This window comes from Harpia harpyja, chromosome 2, assembly GCF_026419915.1.
Source record: "Harpia harpyja isolate bHarHar1 chromosome 2, bHarHar1 primary haplotype, whole genome shotgun sequence".
NCBI lineage: Eukaryota > Metazoa > Chordata > Aves > Accipitriformes > Accipitridae > Harpia > Harpia harpyja.
Genome location: NC_068941.1, coordinates 28,706,107 through 28,727,110, shown reverse-complemented (window position 1 = coordinate 28,727,110; position 21,004 = coordinate 28,706,107). Strand labels below are relative to the sequence as shown.

General features: G+C 41.3%; 1 protein-coding gene and 1 long non-coding RNA gene across 3 annotated transcripts in view; one reads left to right on the top strand and one right to left on the bottom strand.

Moving 5' to 3' along the window:
* Positions 1–7,861: 7,861 nt before the first annotated feature.
* LOC128135225 (uncharacterized) lies at positions 7,862–19,676 on the bottom strand. Of its 2 annotated transcripts, none has more exons than XR_008233013.1 (3): positions 19,356–19,676; positions 11,047–11,182; positions 7,862–8,858 (listed from the first exon to the last, which is right to left on the bottom strand). It is a non-coding gene; the product is annotated as an uncharacterized LOC128135225 (long non-coding RNA). The 2 variants fall into 2 exon arrangements; XR_008233011.1 differs by having other exon boundaries at positions 11,047–11,179; positions 19,356–19,651.
* The window catches only part of TECRL (trans-2,3-enoyl-CoA reductase like), a 65,892-nt gene continuing 64,555 nt past the window's right edge, over positions 19,668–21,004 (top strand). Inside the window, exon 1 of the mRNA XM_052773952.1 lies at positions 19,668–19,992. Coding sequence (XP_052629912.1) covers positions 19,759–19,992 — 234 coding nt within the window. The 5' untranslated portion in view covers positions 19,668–19,758. The remainder of the gene's footprint in view (positions 19,993–21,004) is intronic.

Genomic DNA, 21,004 nt, shown 5'->3' with positions numbered 1-21,004 from the left:
CCTTCCTCCAGTTCTGTACTGTAGACATCTGTAAACTCCACAGGTGTTCACCACATCTCTCCTAGTGAGCAGGTTTGGATAGGAATTATGCTATTGCATTTCAGAAGCAGCTAATCCCATACACTTAACTGGCACACACTCCGACGAGATTCATTTGGGGCTTATATTTTACTCAGTGAGATAAACAGAGCTGAGATTCTGTGATTCAACATGAGAGACAAATGCATTGGAGCAGGTAGAAACTACAACACTATACATGGAAATGAGTTAAGTTGTATTAAATTGTGTTTTTCCCAATGATTTTACTGAAAACATCCACATGTATACAGCATGGGAAGAAAATATTGAAGGAGACAGAGTCTACTATTCTGATAGTAGACCAGAATTAGACACTGGTTTGCAACCTGTTTAGAAAAAGCTAGTGGCAACCTGGGCTGCCTTTACAGAAGTACTCTGCCTCTTACAGAAGTATTCCTTTCTTGAATGCCGTGCTGAGCCTAGGCATTGTGTTGTCAGTAGGGAGAGGTCAGAGCTGAAAGAGAAAAAATTGATGAGCAGGTCATTGACTTGGAATGAACGACTTGTGCAGTATGAGAAAGATTAAAAGTACTAAAGTGATTTATGCCAGCTGAGGATCTGAGCTGGGTAGTTTAGTTTTGGCCACTAGCCAACCTAAAGGGTGAAAATGGAGCTCAGCAGTCTGCAAATAACTGAAGGCTGTTAAATACCAAGGAGGAAATGAAATGATTTAATGAAGCACACAAAGGTGTAACTAGAAGTAGTTGGAGTTAATTAAGGAAAGGAAAATTGTAAATTAGTATCCAGAAAGCTTCTTGCTAATGAAATATAATAGTCTGCAAAATCACCTTCGCCTGTGACTTTTAAAACTGGGTGTGACAGAATACAAATGTCTTCCAGGTTGAGAAAGATTCTGTGTTTATAGCATATGAATTTATAGTTACCACGGGGCTAAGCTGGCTGCTGCTTTGCAGTCTTGGGCTCATCATGTTTAATACTTCCCAACAGACATGCCAAATTAATATGTGCATCTTACCTGTTGCACGCCATCATGTATGTTTGAGAGTCATAAGCACATACCCACTATATTTTTTTGCTCCCTTTAATGTGTATCTGCTCCTTTCACTTTTGACAGAAAAAAAAAAGAGAAAAAGCAACCCTAGCTGGTAAGGCATGCTCAGCAAAGAACTGGTTTTATGGTTAAATGGAGAAAAGTGATGATGATTATGTGGAAGAGTACCCAGGATAGCCCTTGCCAAAGTTCTTGGATCAAAAGATATTTTCTGAGCTGTCTCACGATTCTTAGAAAATGTCCACCCTGCGGTGAAGGCATTGCAAAGGGACTGCCTGTGCAGTCCCAGGCAGGAGAGAGACTTGAGCTCGGCTGGAGCGTTTAGGTACCTCTATGATGCAAAGAGAAGGTATAGAATTGTTACTGCTCCCTTGACATTAAAACCAGTAGCAACAGACTGGGGGAGTGACATTTCCATTTGCGAACAAACTGTGAATCATTAGCTCAGATATTTGAGAGATGGAGATTATTCTGAATTTGCTAAAATGGCCACATCTGAATTTATTTCACAGCTCATTAGAGAGCTGTGTATAATAAATTACCCAGCATGTTATGTTCAGCTAACCTAGTAGCTCCCTGGTTTGTTTTATGCTCTGGGTTGCTGAATGTGAATAAGCGAATAGTGCCTATTCGACCGTTGTTTCTTTGTGCAAGAGACAGTGACTTGACAAAGCTTTTTTTTTTTCTTTCCATCGAACTTAAAGTGGTTTCTCACAAACCTAGAGGTTATTTCCCGCACTCTACATCCATGAGGACTGTTTCCAGTTGATAAGAAAGGATACATTAGCAGAAGGACAGAGTTACCTAAGGGTAGGAGGGTCTATTTTTCTTTCTTAATTGGTGCCCTCAGGGATGGTTTCTCTCTGCCCAGTAATTTCAACTGCCTAGTGGGCAGGATTTCCAGACAGGCTTGAGATGGCTTGTAGACCTCAAGGACATGCTGGACACAGGCTCAGCCTTGTGGTTTTGTTATTCACTTAGGGCTGTGGTTTCAAAGGCTTCACTTCAGTTTCCATCTGTAATAGCTATGTGGGGGTTTTTTTACTTGACTACGCAGTCCCAGTTTGTGTTGTGGTCCCATCTTACCATCTCTAGAGTTGTGAGAAGGCACAGTTGCTGATGTGGGGGAGAGTGGCAAAGCAGGAAGAATTCCTGTGTGTAATTTTTTTTTTTTTTTTAACCAATTCAGCTTTTCAAAGAAGGGAGGCTTTTTAATTTTTTTTTTCATAATTTGAACCTTCTTAGCAAGATCTTCTTATTTTTATTTAATCTTTTTTCCTTTTCTGTTTTACAGCTTTTACCTAAAATAGGTTTCTACAGAGTGAGAAAATGTTTCATTAACTTCTTTGATGCTTCCTAGGAAAGAATAATTCATTACTGGAACTAGTGAAATATATATATGTATCTATAATAGTATTTATGCTTCCTCATAGCAAAAGCTTTTGATGATGAACAGGGAGCTTTTGTGAGATGTTTCACTGTGGAGCGCTTCCATTTTCTGTCAGCACCGCTCATCGGTGGGACTGATTTTTTTCACAGGCTGGCTGTGCCAGGCTATAATGCTGGCTGTATGAGAATGTGTGTGGGGACAATTCCTGTTTCCTGTTTTCTGGCATGTTTGCATTAAATCTGGTCTAAACACAAAACCATACTGACTATGCAGATTTCCCAGTTGATTTCATTAAATTAGCAACATCCATGACTTTGATATGTATTTTAGATTGGAGAGTGCTTTATTCAGTGTTCTGTGAGTTGTTAAAAGGAAAAAAAAAAAAAAAAGACAAAACCCCAGACAAGTATTGGATACTCTTATCTCATATAATGAGTGCCCTGTGAAAGAAGTAAGTGTGTCTTTACTGAATCAGCTTTCAAACAGATACAGGAAGATTGGTGCTCAGATGGACTCAGATTCTTCCATAAAGTAAGTCACCATGTAGACTTTAATTTACAAGCTGGTGTTAAGGGATCAGTAGCATTCACAGGAACATGAAAGCAATATGCAGGTGTTAAGGCACCTGAAACCAGTGGCCGCATTTTTAAAACCAGCCACTTCCATCTGCTGGGACAAGGCCGAGGTTTTGTCCGCTCGTGTGGGTGTATGGCTGACCAGCTCTTGCGCTGAGCTGGCATTTGAGAACCACAGGCACCTTGCAGCAGGCAGTAGCTGTGAGCAAAACTGGAGGCAGACTGTGCCATGCCTGCCATGCCTCTGTTTCACCAGCAGCAGCCAGGGAAAAAAATTGCACTCACTTCTTTATACGTGGTGCTTTGATGACAAGTGCTCTGTTAGAGCCAGGCACTGGGGCTAGGAAAAAATGGCCTGTTTTTATTCCCCTATGCAATTGGTAACACTACTAAACCACCACCCCCTTCAGACACATACTCCCAAACAGCTCTGCAAACTTTTGATGTTTTCTGACACTGACCTGAATAGGGGGTGGAAACATCCCGCTCTGTGCAACAGAATAGAGGGGTTTCCATTTTTTACAAATCATACAGTCTACCTTAATTGCTTTCCTGTAATAATATAGTGATACAGTGTTGGCTTTGTATGAATAATTCGGGGCAGTAAAATGATAAAGTTATCAACAAAAGATGGCTTACAGTGATTATTTAATGTATTTCATAGATACTTCAAAGACAAAAAGGTATCTGCAGGTGGAATGTGAAATACTACATTGAGAATGCGTACAAATGTATTAACTCTATTACTGGGGTAGAGGAAAAATAAAAGTCAGCTGAAGATAGTGAATAAAACATTTTTATATTCCCTGAATGTATGCTATCTTCTTCTATTAAATAATGAACAAAAGATCTCTGCACAATTCGGGTAATCTCCTGTGCAATAGTACACTTTATTTTATGAAAAGGAACGGGAAGACTTGAAGACACAGGACTCTCTTCTAGTGGGCTGGTTAATGAATGTGGCAGTATGTACGCAGCAGCAATATATAAGGGGGCAGATTTTATGCGAGGGCTACACATATCAGAGGCTGCTAGGGCTTTACATTAGAAAACATGCCCTGTATGCAAAAGCTCTTTTTCCTTTGTTCCCCTCGCTCCCCCAGTCTCCATGCCCTTCATGGTGTGGGAGTGGTGACCCGAAGTAGCAACTGAAGGTAGGTTTAAAACAAAACTTGAAATGTCGCAGCTCTGAGCATTCAGGCTGCGGTAGTGTTCTGTGCTGCCGCTCTGGCCCAAGCCAGTGCTAGAACCGAAGGAACTGGGGGAAACAGCTTTTCAGAGCAAAACTCAGTGGCTACTAAAACCTCCGGGTGGCTTCAGCTGTGCTAACACGTGCTAACAAATGTGAGTGATGGCGTGAAGAGCAGCCCACATTTCCACAGGTCCTCAGTTCCCAGAGCAGAGCGGGTCTGTGCATTTTGCTCCCTGCTGGGAGCACTGGGAAGGTGGGGATGGCCGCCCGGTGTGCTGCTCTTGCAAGCTAGCCACCAGGAAAACAGGCAAACCAAGATGTTTTATCTAGGAATCCTCCTGCGTGCTGAATCCTCGCTTCTGCCCTGCCCCCCCCCCCCCCCCCAAAGAAAGGCGATTTTCCCTTTTTGTGTCCTGGTATAAGCACTTGCAGAAGCGGGGAATGCATGGATGCACACTTTGAGAATTGCCTGAGGCTCTTGGCAGTTTGCATGTTCAACCACTGCCTCTGCTGTGGAGGCTCGAAGGACTGCAGTGTATCTCTCACTGCTCCGTACAGCCCACTCAGGAGGCAGCGTGGGCACAGCCAGCCTGCTCAAGAGAGCTGCAGGCTTTGCAGCCTGGACCTTGAGGACTGCTTGACCGAAGACCACAGCTTACCAGCTGCTGTGGAGAACAAAGACTGTAAGGATGGAGGCTTTAAATTTTTAGGGACAAGTCTCAAGTCACTCTTAAGTTTGGACCACAATTTGCTTTGTGTAAATAATTTATCCATGCATGCAGTGAAGTTTTTTGTGTCTATTTACCCTTGAGAAATGCAAGCATCACTAGAGATCTGCTCCTGAAATAAGCTTGAAGATTTCTCTTGTATTAAGTAAATTGCCTGGTTAAATACATCTGCTTTTTTTTTTTACATTCCTCCCAATTTAAAGCAAGTTAAAGAGGAATCTTTACTCTTCAGTGTCAGAGAAAAAGCAAAAAAAAGGACTTGACTTAATGGTCTTGTCTCTTTTTCCTCCCCATTCTATTACCCTTTACACTATTCATTTACCTGTTCACTATTAAAATAACTATCTGATGGTGGCATTACTTGGTGAAGTGATACTGATATGCTAAGTGGAGTGTGACGGATGAATTCCATAATTTGAAAACCTGCTAGCGATGAGGTAGCAAGCACTACCTCTTTCTGTCTTTATTGACTATTAAAGCTCCATTTTGCAGCGCATACTGTTCCAGTGACATGGTTTTCCATGCAAAAAGTCTTGATTTTTTTTTCTGAAACCAAAAAAATCTTCCCTTCTGAGTTTGGGTGGGCTGTGTAATATTGGGGTCATTTATCGAGGCCAGAGAAAATACTTTGTTTTGTTAGTAAAATGGCTTTTCATTAGCTTCCTAGAATGTAATTTTTTAATAGGTAAATTAAAACCTTGCTTATTAATTACAGTGCATGCAAGTACCATTGGCATTCTTTCAGTATACCTGTGCCAAAGCAGTTGCAGGCCAGGATGTGGCAAGGCAAAGGGAGAGATCTGAGGTTGTATGAATCCATCTGGTCTGAGTGATCCTGATGGGAGATCTGACCACAAATCCCTCTTAATTCCTTTCTGTGATTGCTTTCTGCTCTAATTGCTTTGTGAAAAGACAGAATGATTGTCGTTTCAATAAGCTGACATACTTTTAGATTGAAACTGTGAAGTGTTTTCCTTCGGTGGAGGCTTCCACTTTAATGGACCGGGAGTGCTCAGTTCAGCAACAAACAGCTGAGGAGTAGCTTCATTAAACATGTGCTGCGTGGCAGGGGAACATTGCTTTGCCAAAATCTATACTTACTGTGAAGTGTGTTATTTTAAAGAGGGAAAGCTAGGATTTCGTTATACATTTATTCCCATAGTAAAGGTAATTGTATTTGTCTCTCATACAGCAACTTTTATGGACTTGAATAGACATGAATTAAACCTAACCACAAAATGATAAATATTCATCTTTAAAAATCAACTCTTAAAATAGGCTTTTATTTTATATATGTATCTGTTGTTAATTGGACTGTGAGCTGAAAATGAAAGGCTTGATCTTGATTACCCACTAAGGAATGATGATATATGTACAGGGGCTAACAGATTTGTGCAGATGTTTTCATAATAAAAGCTTGTCTGCAATGTTGGAATGGTGGCCTTGTCCTTCACTCTGTGGTGGCAGGTGTGCACTTGCACTGCTCTGAGAATGGGGTAGTAACTTGTCTTAAGTCTAGTGAGAGTCCTGTGCTACTGGGAGGCTTTTTGTAGCTGAAATCTAAGGTGCAGTTTCTGATTATCTACAGCTTGACTGGATCCCTGCCTGCCTATTCTGAGAAGTCTGCTAATCCCAAAATTCAGGCCCTGCGGTGACTAAAGCAGATCAGAAAGCAGAGCTTTCATTCCTTGCAAGTTTCTGATGGCGGACATCTAGAAGAATATTTAGAGCCCAACCTTAGGCACGCAACTCCAAGAAAAGGGAGTGTTTTTCTCCCAGGCCCGATTTAGATGCCTTGATTTACCTTCTGTCCACTGACTGTGTATGTAGGAAAGGTATGAAAACCAGTTTCCTGTGCTGGATGGTGTGAATAGCTGTATTTTATTCATTTCTAGGCTAAAATCATCTGAATGAGACGACGACTAAACTGAAATCTCTCTAAACCTTTTATCCCATAAAATGTTACTATCTTTTTTAGGTTTCAAAATATTTCATTTTTTAAGTGCTTCATTGAGATACTTTTAACCAAGGACACAAAAACATGCTGGTGTTATTCAACCAAAACCAAGCTGCTTCTGGCTGCTGCAAAGAGTTTCATTTCGGTTTGTGTTTTTTCTGAGCTCAGCCTCCAGGTCACTGTCTGCTGAGCCCCCTGAGGCCTTCAGTTTTTGGTAAGCTCCCTCTGGCCAAACACCCAGTCCATGCTAATGCACTTGCTGTGATTTTCAAAATTCTACCCAGATGGTCTTTTCCTCTGGAATAGTTTGCGATGCTCAATCTCCCGTTTTCCTCAGCGGAGAAATATATAACTTCATTTGTGGGTTTCAGAAGTCTTACTAATGACTTTCTGCTTGTTCTGTTGTTTTTAAGTAGTTACAGATGCTTCACTGGCACTTTCATATTGTCCTGTATTGTTTCCATCAGTTGTTGGATTTCAGGAGGGAGAGATGTAAACTGTACTTCAGCATCTTTGAGACAAAGCTGACAGAGCTATTGAAAATGAGGCATATATGCTGCTGCTGAAGATTTTGCCTTTTCGGGTTGCATTTTGCAAGAGAGAGATGGAAAAGGATATCCATGCGAGAAGCTACTGATACTGAAATGCTTGTCTCTCAAAGTCTAAAGAGCATCAAGTAGGAAACCCTTAACTTTTGGCTTAGAACTTGCCCTTTAGCAATACACAGAACATTATTAAAACAATCTTTAAGGATTTTGCTGGTGAAGATGTCTGACTACTTCTTTATCAGCATCTCAGCAGTGCTAACTTCAGGCATGGGCCGGAGGAGCTCAGCCTGCCTCCGGATCCGACAGGTTCACGCGTCTCTGCGCAGTGCGCCGCTGGCAGTGAGTCCAGCCTGCGGGTCAGCTACAACAGGGGACCTGCTGGGCTGTGTGTGTGGCATTTCTGGGGCCTCTACTGTTCTTAAAAGAACCTCCCGCTTTGTTTAGGAGTGTTTTAAAAAGGTGTGCTGCAGTAGTTAGCATATAATAACAAAAAGGTTAAAAGCAGAACAAGCAGCAATTATTTCAACCTTACCTTCTGGTAAGCCACGTAAAAACAAGATAGAAGGTTGCTGTGTTCCTGTTCTGACAGATTCTTTTTTACCCTTGAGTGCTACGGCTAGCTGAAAACAGAAAAGTTTTCTGGGAGAAACATCAAGAGAAACTTCTTTTTTGGCCCTATTCATTAAAGCTGTGTTTTTATTCTTGCTGAAGAACCAAGTATTTAAGTTTAAATGGGTTTTAGTCTGCTAAGGGAGTGCTCTTAAAGAAATATTTTGAGGTGGAGTTTGCAGTTCCTTCTATGTAGGTAGTCCTGCGCTTAGCTTACATCAAGCTGACACCAGTGGTCAGTCTGCTTTGCTCCAAATGCTGTGAGTTCAGAGAAAAGCTGTGAATTAAAATGTTCATTAGAAACCTGAGACTTTGCAATATGTCCATTTTTTTAATTCCTGAAACTGTATACACCAACAGTTCACATTGCAGCTAGGTGCTGTAGTAGCTAAACCTACAAAGAAAAACTGCAACAGACAGTCATCAAGTCTCTTCAGTAGTTATTTTCCGTATCTGTTCTTGGCTTTTGTGCTTTTGCATGCAAAATCAGCTTTTTTGAGAACAGAATGAAACTCCCAATTCCTCTGTATTAACAGCAGCAACAGCAAAGCAGGTTATTTATCTGTAAAGAAACTTGCAGGCACAGCCAGTTCCTCTTGGGGCTGACATGACGCCAAGAGCTCTGGCACAAAGACCGCTAAACCGAATGGATGCAGATACAGCATCTGTGGTGCTTATACGTGGTTTGCTCTCAGTGGAAAGTCACAGCAGAAAGCAAGTTGGAGCAGGGTCTTTTGTATGGCAGTGACAACCACAGTTGTCTGGAGCTCTGGAGCAAGAGAAAAAGAAACAGAGACTGTGAAGGTACAGTGTGGCTGTCACACGTGCACAGCGAGTAACCCTGGTCAACTCACACCTCCCAGTCAGCACAATAGAGCTGTATGCAAAGATTATGCTTAAGTACATCTGCAGCAGTACATGGTTTGCCAAATGTCTGGCAGCTTGAGGTGCTGGGCATATGGAAAAATAGCTGATGGTCAGGAAGGAAAAAGCAAAGCTGTACCTCATTGCTTTTCAGACAGGACACAGGACCAATTATTTGTTAAGGCTGTATAGGATGCCTAGCAACCTGGCTGATGGGAGCGGGTCCTTTCAAATGCAGACATACTCCAGTCTTCTGCTGTAAGATAGCACAGATAAGCCAGGGTTCTTGGAGAGTTTCCCTATTTGTAAAAAAAAAAAAAAAAAAAAAAAAGAATTTATGTATCTCATCAGCTTGTGGAACTAGAGATAACTGCATCAAATCCCACTAGGCAACTGTGGATTTTCCCTTTCCACTGGTAGATTTCTAGCCCTGGAAGATTGCAGATGTAATGCTGAATCTTCCTTCATTTTTTTCTTATAACTGAGCAGCACCTTCAGCCTTTTAGAGAACTTCCTACAGTTGGGTACAGAAGGAGGAGGACATTGTTTCTACCCAGGGGCTTTATTTTACAGAATTTTTGAAGCTGCCTGTGGATCTGAGTTGCGTCTGCGACAGGCAGTCCTGCTGAAGCATGCTGGTATCTTACCTGTAATCCTTCAGTGTTGCTTCCCAGAGTGTTAAATGTCAGGTCTCTCCTTGTCACATCTATCTGTATGACCTTGCCCCCAGGATGGCTATGGAAATTGCAGGAATGCTTTATAGAGACAGCTGTCAGCCTATGAACGACATCAGCTTTTTTTTTTTTTTTTTAAGCAAAGATAATTCTGACAGCTGGATGTAACCACACGGTGGTTGTCCTGACATTGTTTGCAAGCTGGTCACAGTTATTCCTGACTAGGAGCTTGTAAACTGGAACTCAGACTCCAGAGGTGTTGAGTGACATGCTGTTGTCCTAATGTGTCAAGCAACAAGTGCTATGTTTTGGCAACCTGAGCTTACATATTGGTTCCTGTCAAGGTTTTGGAGTCGTCTATGGCAACTGTCTGCTTTGGCTTTGCTTGTCTTCAGAGCCAAACTACTTCGCGCTGAGGTGTCACATGCTAACTAATATAAGGAGCAAGCCTCGCTCCTTTCTGATTTGCTACAGGGCAGGGGAAGCCTGTGCATTGCAAACTTCACAGAAATCAGTGCACTCTTCCCTGCCAACTGTGCTGTACAGAAGCAAATTTTTTACTTTAAAATGCTTCTGTGCCAATGTTGATAAAACAAAGCATGAATAAATTGGGATGTGGCAGCAACAAAGCGCCAGGTGGAAAATGCTTTCTTCACTAGGAATACAAGTGCTTCACAAGAAGCCACAAAAGCGTTTATGGAGCTAACAGTACCATTTTTCCTTGGAGCTCAAGTTTAAAACCCTGTTCTTCTCAACTTGTTCCAGGTTGCTGTGTGCTATAATACCATTACGTAGATGAAATGCACACTTGTTTGCGTCTGCACTTCTTTCTGGTGGTTAACAATGGAAGTGAGGGGAAGCCTGGAGCTCACACAGGCTCCATCCTCTTGTGTGTGGCAGGATGCTCTGACGCTGTACTGAGATTCATCAACTTTATGGCTGTGGGCAGCTCACTTCCCCTACAGGTCAGTTCTGCTTTCTTCTCAGAGTAAAAACCTGTGGCATGGAGCATGAGAGCACAGGCCAGATCCTAAAAGGGACCCAAGTGCTACAGCACTGTGCTCTGAGGCAGGTGGGTCCCGGAGAGGGGTTCAGAGTCCAGCGTTGAGCTACCAGGGCACGCTGTACCTCGTGTAGGGGAGGCAGCTGTCTCAGCATGGGGTACTTATCTGGATCTTGTCCTTTGAAGTTACACGGCGACTCAAAAGCTTGACCTGCTGGGTGTTCTCCAAGAAGAGAGAGGTAGTCAGGAGGCAGGTCCTTCTGTGCCTGGTTTCTGGAGACTTATGCTTAGGCATGAGTGAAAGGGCCAGGTTGCTCAACTAGCTTGCGAGAGAGCCAGCTCCCACGATTCAGCATGGCACATGTGGATGTCATGGCACATGTGGATGTCGGGCTCCCCACAGCGCTACTACTTACTGTGATTCTGTCAGTATCCTCCCATCTGGCTGGATTTCCTGATGAAAGGCAGGTTTTATTTCAGGGTATGTGGTGGCTCCAGGTGCTGTGAGGATGGCAGGTTTGATGAGGTGGTAATCTGGAGCATCCGATCCTGCTAAATTGGAGGTAGTAAGTCAGTGACATTTTCATCTAAACCTGCTGCAAGCAGAACTATCTGGCTGAGCACTGCTTCCCATGCTGGACCAGACCCCAGCCCTGCAGAAGAATGATCTGATCTCAGGTGAAACTTCTTTCTGCTTCTGAAGTATACCTAAAGAGTGGGTTTCTTGTAGTGCCTTAAATATGATATATTTCCTGTACTGTTTTAAACAACACTAGTGAGGAGACCCTGGTGTCTCTTGCAGCCTTGGCAGAAATAATGGTCAAAACAAGAAACAGAAGGCACTAACTAGCCCAGGACAATAGCCAAATTGGGGTAGGGTCACTTCATCAGGGTCATTACTGAGAGTGGTAGTAGTCTGGGGGCAGATAATTTAGCTGTACAGGCAGAACAGTCTAAACAGGAGAAAGAAAAAAAAAATGAGTACTTCAATCTGATGAGCATGCTTGCCTTTGTTTTTTTAATTTGCTGCATGGGAACACTTTGCCAAACATTTCAAGCTTGAAAAAAACCTGGCACTGAACAACAGTTCTAATAAAATAAATAAAATCCTCTTTTGTTCACTTGTATAACTCCAAGTTTTCAGGAATTCTGCTATTTCTCAAAATCATTCTGCTTTAAGAGAAAAATGTCACAAGAATATTTTTTAGTCACAAAATGAATGTAAAAAAAGTCTGATCATTTTTCTTTTAGCTGAAGAATAATTTTGGGGCTGAGCCTGAATATTAAAAATGTCATACTAAATGGCAACTTTTCTGAAAACTCGAAAGTTTGTGAAAGAAAGAGGTTATGCTGACAGATGTTTCAGAAACCTAATTAATGAAGCCCTGAAATGAAAAAGACTGAGAACAATCGGGCTTCTTGTATGAGAAGAAATAACACATAACATTTCAAAAGTAATAAAAGACCAATCACCCCAAGAACTTCAGACAAAAAAGAAGGATTGTAAAACAGGAGTTAGGTTTCTTTTTTGTCATTGTAAACTTTTTAAACATATCTCTGCATAGAACTGTCTGAAAGACCGTGATTATATTTTGTGACAATTACCAAGGTTTCAGGATTTTTATACATTCTACGTTAGCAAACAAAACCTTTTGAATATTTTTATGTTGAAATAGCTCTTTTAGGAATCTGTAGGTGTTCTAGTCAAGGTTGTTCTTCCCTCCTACTGGTCAGAAATTTTCAGAGAGACCAGATTGTTCTGAACATTTTTTAACCAAATGAGTAAATCTTTTTAAGTGCTTCAGCGTCAATGAAAACTGCATATTTGAACAACATTTTGTTTTCCTGAAACTATTCCAAGTGACTCCAACTTCATCTTGCACATAATAGTTTTGCACAAAAGAAAGATGCATTTAATCTCAGCTGTAAGAGCATGGATTTGCCAGTTCTGTACTGCTGCTGTTTGTGAAAAATGGCTTTGCCTTACTGTATTTCTTTTCATCGTCCTTACTTAGTGGCTGATCAGCTTCCGATAATGTGGTGACTTGATCTTACCCTGTGAAATTACAATCCATTATCTCGTCAGGATATGTTCTTGGAGGGGGATTAAAAAAATGCTGTCAGTAATACATATACTCAGTTGAAATTAAGTGAGGATGTGAAGTAAGCTTACACTGCTGCCAAGTATGGGGTATCAGCACCTGTCCTTCATTAATCCGCTCAGTCCTCTCTCTTTACACTGTGAAGTGGCATGATAACATAAAGCCACAATGAAATACATGGAAACTTTCTGTCTGTCCATGCTTTGAAGACTCTCATCCACCTAGATGTGGCCTTGTTGCTTGCTTTGCTGCTGGGCATGAGTATGGGTGCTGAAATTGTCAGGGAGCTCATCACAGCGGCTTTCCTCAAGTAAGCAATGGCACATTAGAGTGCTCAAAGCCTATTGTGAAACGCTGAAATGAAGCCAAATGTTTGGAAGCAAGTTTCTAACCTTTGTTAATTGAGGTGCCATTTTATTAGCCAGAACTGATGATGCAGTAAGGGGACATCACGCCTTATTAAGGCCAATGGATGGAAACACTTGTTGCCGTTGAGAGGCAAAGGCTGCTTAAGGAGATGCTAAAGGGTGAGTGTAATGCTGTAGGGAAAATTCTGCAGGTAAAGGTCAGTGGAATTTTCCTTAAAAGTGGTTCTTGGACAAGTGTGGGTGACATTTCTTTGTCTGCTTTCTAATACTGCTTTCTAATCTTTGCCTCAAAGAAACAATGGGGTACAAAGCATATTGTCTGCATAAGGACTTAAACACGAACAGTGTTGATCTCCCTGTCTGACTGTCTGCAAAATGGCAAGACTGGCTTAAAAATCATAAACTTTGTTTTGGGAAAAAAAAAAAAGGTATCTGTTTCTAGACCTTTTGAGGTCAAGTTTTCAGATATTCCTGTATGTTTCTAAGGGCTACGCATTTACCTAAGTGAAAAAGAATAACAAAATATATAAGTTTAAAAAAAAAAGACATTTCACATAGCATTTCACATGGTCACGTACTTCCAAATGCCATGTATTTAGGGGAAAAGACCATCATGTGCCTCAAGTAATAAGAGTTAATAACATCAGGAATAGCACCATTTGCACTGATTTAATTTAAACAAGAACTGAAAATTCTCAGCTGCATAGCTCTAAAAATGTTATTGACAGTAAATAGCATAAAAAGATTGATCTAGCATTTCACCTACAAAGATTCCTTTGGGCGTCTTCATCACAAGGAGCATCTCCTCAGGCTTCTTCTGTGCTGCAGCCCAACAGCTGTCTCTTACAATATATCCTGACTGTCATCAGATTTGAGTTCTGTATCACACTGTACTTATTTTGGTAGAGAAGTAGGTGTGTGTTTGTGTGCGACGGGGCTGGGGGTGGAGGTTTCACTTTGTACTTCTTGCAGATAGAATTACTGTGCCTGTCTGTTGGCTTTGCTTATTTCTCTTATGTCCCTTGTGGATATCTGTGGGGGATAAAATAAGCACCAGCTTTGGATTTGATTTGCACTGTGAATTTGCTTCTAATTGACACCACCCACACCAAAGTTTAAAGTCAACATTTTCAGTTTTCAAAGCCAGAAAGGTAAAGCCAGGCTACTAGAGTGGGATTTTAAACAGCTGGCAAAACTCCATTGCTGTGACAGTCAGTGGTAAAAACCTCTCCTGCAGGGACAAGGTGGTCACTAGTGATCTCTGGGCCCTGCTTGCAAGCTGCTCCCTGGACTCTCCCTTCTCACAGCCTCTGAAGGATGTGGCCTGAGGCTTGTGGCTTTTGGCCATGTAGTGTTTCCATTGTGCAGCTCACAGGGTCAGAAAGGCTGTCATCCTTTGCTGAGGAGCCCTGCCAGTATGGCTGAAGGGGAGGAACGTGGGTGTATATCCCTTTTGCCCTGTCCCTTAGCACTGATGAGGTCTAGCTCTGACTTCAGCATTATTTAAAATAGCTTTAGGATTGTTTTGTGTTACGGAGTCAGTGCACTCTCCTTCTGTGCCTTTCTATCCTGTCCATTACTTATTTGTTAAGAGATTTAGCTTCAAGAGAGAAAATTAAAGTTCCCAAGTAGTTTTAGCAGTAACACTGTGGAGCTGCTTCTAAGTGGCTTTTTTGTGTGTATGCACTTGTAGACAGAATGCTTTAAATTGATTTTGAGCCTGCTAAGGTAGGCATGTGCAGGCAAAGAAATCCCAGAGGTTTATGCAGGGTTTTTTTTGGTTGGGTTTTTGTTGGGTTTTGTTTGTTTGTTTGTTTTAACCATGCAGCCTTTATAAACAGTATTTGGGAATAACGGTATCAAATTGCACATACTATACACTGCGATCTTAGATCTACGTTCTTCATTTCTAATAGCTGGGCTCACATACTTAAGTTTCTACTACGCTTCAGAGATGCATTCTAGTTGTTACTAATATGATATGGATAACAGAATCAAACCAAATATTTAAAAGCATTAGCCCCCCAAATAATCTGGTAAACCTATTCCTAAACTCTCAGCCAGATGAAGCCAGGAGCCAGACAAACAAATTATTGTTAGTGTTTTTCCAAATGAGTTCGTTGTATCAGGTTCTCAAATCCTTCCTTGGACAGCTCAGTAAAGAGAGACTGAAAGCATGGCTACACTCTTGCCTGGCTCTGAAAACCTTAAATCCAAGACTGAAATGGGGAGACGTGGAGCAGCACTGATAGGGTCAAGCGCAGTACCGGGTGTATGGACTGCACAGCTGTGAAACGAGGGTGGTGAGGCCATGGGGCACAGTACGGACCACGTGAACGTATTGGTTCAGACCCCCTTCAGCAAGGGGATCTCACTGCTTGTTTACAACCCACTGGAGTGCTTGGTCCCAGTGTCTCCTTCCCCAGCAAAATGAATGGCAGAATCTCCAAAAATGGGATGCTGAAGTGAGCATGTGTGACCTTGGGAATCCGCTTTGCTTTAGGCTGCATGACCTGCAGTACCGAATCTCACATACTTTGGGCTCTGGGGTCTTGTGTCTTGGGGGCATTTTTCAGTTCTTTGGCATCACAAAGCCAGTGGGAAAGGAATAACCCTGCTTCCACCAAGCATTCGAAGTGGAGGGGATTAAAAAAAGTGATGTGTGAGGGGCTGCTGACAAGCATCTAGACTGACAGAGAAGACCCTCTGCTGCTAACTTAACAGTTGGCATTCTGCAGACTGAAAGGAGATGACCAGTTCTCTGGGGAAGGAGGAGTACAAAACATGAGCAAAGATGAAAAGGAACTTCTGAAGGGCCTTAAGGCCCCAGCTGAGATCTTGTGAAATCCCTTTGTGCCAGGCTGTCTGCAAAATGCACAGTGCAAGAGAGCCTCACACAGAGAAGGCGTGCAGAATGGGAAGGGAAAAGCAGGAAAAACAGCAGTTCCCTAACACTTCACAGGAAATCAGTGTCATCAGCAGAAACTGAATGCTAAGTCTTAGTCCCTGCCCAGTGCTTTGTTACCTGTTTTGTCATGACCTGCATGGGTTAATGCTTGTTTCAAGACATTGTATTAGAAGGGTGCAAAAAGTCCATTACAGGTGTCGCTTTTGTTGTGAAAACATCAGCAGCTCAGTTAATCAGAAATGATGGCCCTGCTGCACGCTTTGGGGGCAGGCATTCCCTCCCTCCTGGAAAAAGTGCCTCTCAGAAGGATGGCTTAACAAAATGCCTGCCCGTCTGCAAAATGGCTCATGTCAGCCAAGTGCCAAGTGAGGAGAGGAGGTAGAGCCACAGTTTGAGAAGAGTTATGCCCATCCTTGTGGCCCCTCAGAAATATCGGCCCCTTATATGGCAGGAAATTCAGTGTGAGTTGAAGCTGTCGGAGATGATTTAATTCTTGCTGAGTGCTCTTTGACTCCTCTCAGAGTCCCAGAATGAAGCTGAGGTCAGGGACTTGGTGACTGCTGGCTACTAGCCCTGCCACAGCTCCGGGAACAGCAGCTTGTACCCATGTAATGTAGATCAATAAATCTCATCATAGGACTGATTGGTTGTCCCCATGTGCTGGGACTCCCCATCTCCAGTGTCAGGGACTGCGATGAGGTACATGTAACTGCATTGAAAGGGAAGATGTGCCTTTTGTCCAGTAATTAATGTTTCCCTTCTATGTGCACTTCTACACAGAATGGACTGAATTACTTCACATCGAGCCAGAACATCCAAACCCGCTGATGACATTTCAAGCAAGTGCAGCATTTGTCACATTAATGGCAAAATCTCCACTGCTTTTATGCATCTCTCTTTCAGAGCTTAGGTTATCAGTGGTAACTCTATCCCTGATTATTTTTGGTAGAGTAGCTCTCACCCACCTTATATGCAAGTAATATGTTTGCTGTAGACATGGTGCTGCAGTCTAATCCTAGACCCATAATTTAATATGGCAAGGAAAGGGCCAGTCACCTTCAGGGAAGCCCTACCAGTTTATGTTAGCAAAGTATTTGGCTCTGTAAAGATTGTTTATCAAAATATTGAAATTGCATATCATTAGCTTAGATTGAAAAAATAAAAATATATTTTTGTAAGCATTTTCCTGGAATTGGTTCAGATATTCAAGTGTTCATTGGTCAGTAATAAAATTCTGATCATTTAAATGTCTGCAGTAAATCAAAAGCTTTTTTTTTCTGAAGCAGCAGCTCAGATATTATCATTTTAAATAACGTTATAAATATACCCACAGTAATGACTGCAACACCAGTTCCTTATATAAACAGAAATTAGCCATGATGATCAATATTATTCTTTATTGCTTTTGAATTGAAATAAATTTAGAAATTTATTAATATGTGCTATTACAGCTCACTGATTCATAGATTTTATGGCTAAAAGGGGATATTTTATCAGTTTGTCTCATCTCTTGTACAGCAGTTTATACAGTTTCCTTATAGTACACTTATTTGAACAGACTATCTCACACTTGGAACTTAGGACCTGTGCGTTCTGTGGTCTTTACCTGGCTGTTTTTAAGAAGCCCCTTACAGTTAGCCAATAATTTGTTACTCTCCATGTTCCGACTAGCTTATACCAAAAATTTCTGCTTGCTATATTGACTCCACCAAGGTGGTGGTTCCTTGTCCACCTTTCATCTAAACTTGGAGACAGGTGTACTTCTTTGATCACAATATAACCTTGTTCCAGTCTAGCAATTTTTTTCTTTACATGCTGACTTGTCTTCCATCAATGGCAAGACTCTAACTGATTTCAGTATAGCCAAAATTTAATCCTTATTTGTATTAGGTGACCAATATTGTTATAAATCTGCATTCCCACAGTCAGGGCTTTCCACTAACAAAGCCAGTGAAGGCATTCAAAAGCTGCATGACTGCATCAACAAGTAATAGGAACTTTTCTCTCAGACTTTCGCTACACAGAAGTTTGTCATGTCATATGGATGTAAAGCATCTTAGTTATGAGTTGGGGTTAGCCTCTTTAGTTAGAATAACTGGCTAAAGAATCGTAAATAAGTTAGCTAGTTCTTGGTATTGCAAGTATTTTGTCATTTCAAATGCCCTGTCCTGTTACCACTGAGGTCAGACCTGTTCACAAGTTTGGCCCCTGATAATTTGCTGTTTTCTTCTTTTATTCTGTAAGCAGGAAACATTTCATGTATGCAGGCTCGATTCTCTGGAACTTAAGCACATATACAACTTGATGAAGCATGGATTATTCCATCAATAGCAACTAGATAACTCATACACGTGAAGATGAGCATATCTGTGAATACTGTCAGGACAGGAGCTTTAGTTTGGAAATTGCCTTCCTTTGGGGGTCCCCCTCAGCTGGGTTTTTAATTCTTGCAACAACTTATCAATTAGTTTCTCCATTATTTCATAGAGCTTCTTGTCATGTGTTGCTAGACAAGATGTGGTGACTGCTAAATTTTCTGTAAGTTACAGCAGAATCAAAGAAGAGAGACCTGTTCTGTTCCTACCCTGCCTCCCAGACAGGGTAGTGTGTGGTCACTTTTATCTTGTGGAAGGTTTTTTTCACTTAGTTGAATTTCCTTAGTGTAACAAACCTATATGATTTTTGTAAAAGTGACTGTAGTTTCCCTGAGGTTTTACCATGTAGAAATGTATTCAGTGTCTCCACTGGAAAGAGCTGTCTGCAGAAATCAGCGGTGCCCTTCTAACACTGTAATCCTAGGCAGCCCAGGGAAATATAGGGAGAATCTCAGGATGGAAAAGTGCTGCTATTTCTATTAAATCCTGTAAAAAAATCATACAAGGAAAAATGAAGTTTAAACAAGGCTTGGGGAAGACCTTTTAGAGAAAATTTGTTGGTTTAAGTAATCCTTATTTTTACCATTAAGTCTACTTTTGTTTTGCTGCAGACTTGCATTGTGAAAATTAATTGTCAGGAAAGAATAAGAAAATAGTGAAATGATCCAAGGCCTGAATTACTGCCTTTATGGTATGATTTCTTTTACTTCAGTTAAGTTTCCCTGGCAGAGCTGCAAGGAAAGCTCTACCCCATTAAATAACAGAGAGTCCATAGTACTAAATACAAGCAGGTACAAGATCCTCTCTGTATTTGCAAGCAACCCCTACCTTTTGCTGATGAACTCCTGGCATTTTGTTAGTAAATATTTCTAGAATAGATGATATCTGACATAATTTTGCAGATACATACTAAAGGAACATACATACACACACACGCATATATAACATATATATACACACACACACACATACCTATACATATGCATATATATGGACACTTTTAAACATCTGTCTCAGTAGGTAACAGTGGAATTTGCTGCATTCATTCCTGATTCCTTTGGGGCTCTGGAATTTCAGGATCTGACTTCTTCTAATAGGGAGTCTCTAGATGTGTTGTTTCAAATGCTGGTTTAAATAAAAAGAAAAAAAAAGCAGCAGCAATACAGCACATCACAATAGCAGGTTAAATATAGACATGGATTACAGAGCCATTGTTTTCACTCCTGCTAAATAAGACAGTACTCTTAAAATGGAATGCCACTTGACCTTTCGTGTCTCATCAGTCTGTGACTGTATATAACTGATGCAGGGAGGAAACATTTTCCCCCTGAACTGTCCCCTGTTGATATGACGATCGCTACTGCTGGGTCACACCATGCACAGGAGGCAGAAACCCAGTGCTCCGGAACACAAGAGGGATCTTGCAGCTCATGGAGGAGCTCTGTCCATGTCCCACAATGACACACGCTCTTTTTTCAACTTCTCTCAGCTTGTGCTCTCTGCTGGCCATCTCAGATCACCACCAGTGCTCAAACATTCAAAAATCACTTACTTTGAAGTGGAAATTCTTGATATGCAAAGCAAGAAGCAGATCTGCATTGTGGACAAGGTGAGTGTATTATTCCAGCACGCTGGGGATGTGCCTGGTTCACACGGTGCCAGTTCAGGGAGTCTGTTTTCACTCTGTTGAGGTCTTATTCTGTAATAGAAATACTTTCATTCTTTTCTTTGGGAGATACTCAGAACTTCTCGTTAGTCACAATCCTTGGCTGTTTTTCTCCAGGAGTTTTACAAATCCAGCACTGGTTTCTTTTAGACCTCCTGGCTGCTCTGTGGACTCAAGATATGTCCTTAGGATGTCTCTTGACACTTAGATTACAGTGTTTACTTCAGAGCATGATACTTAAGTGTCTACTTCAAAATGGATATTCTGAATACATTTGTAAAGCTTAGCATCTCTGCAATGCTGTGGGTTCTTGTTGGTATCTAAACATACTCAGCTGCGCCCTACTTATCAGATTGGGCAGGAACCTGGCAATTTTTAAAAATTTTTATTTTTAAACAAAGGGTCTTAACTAAAAAAGCGGGTGGGTTTTTTGTTGTTTTTTTGGGGGGGGGTTTGGTTTTTTTTAATAATGTGAATTAAAAAAATAAACTACAGTCAAATTGTATAAGCAGGATGAGAACACAGGGTAAGAAGGAAGTTTATGACACAGTAAACAACAGCTGAAAACATGCTTCATAAATATTTTCATCACAGTTTTTGCGATTCATTGTCCCTCAGCAGAAGAGCTGGTCTCTTGCGTGCCATGAAAATAGTAGAGTTTTGAGGCTTACTGTTTTGCTAGAAGAAAAAAATAATAAAAAATTCCCTTATCCTCACTGGCAACAGCTGGAACTGGTGGATAAGTTTGCTTCAAATGTTTAATTTAATGCCTTTGAAATATGCAGGGTAGAATACTACCAGATTTCTAGTGTTCTTGATTGTTTAAAGGGTGTTTTTGCAATTTGTATGCCTAGTTAAAGCTAAATGTCTCATTTGTTTATTCTTAATGTGGCAAAATATTTTTTGAGTTTTTTTTAATCTAGCCAAAGGGGAAACATGTACAAAATGGTCAAAC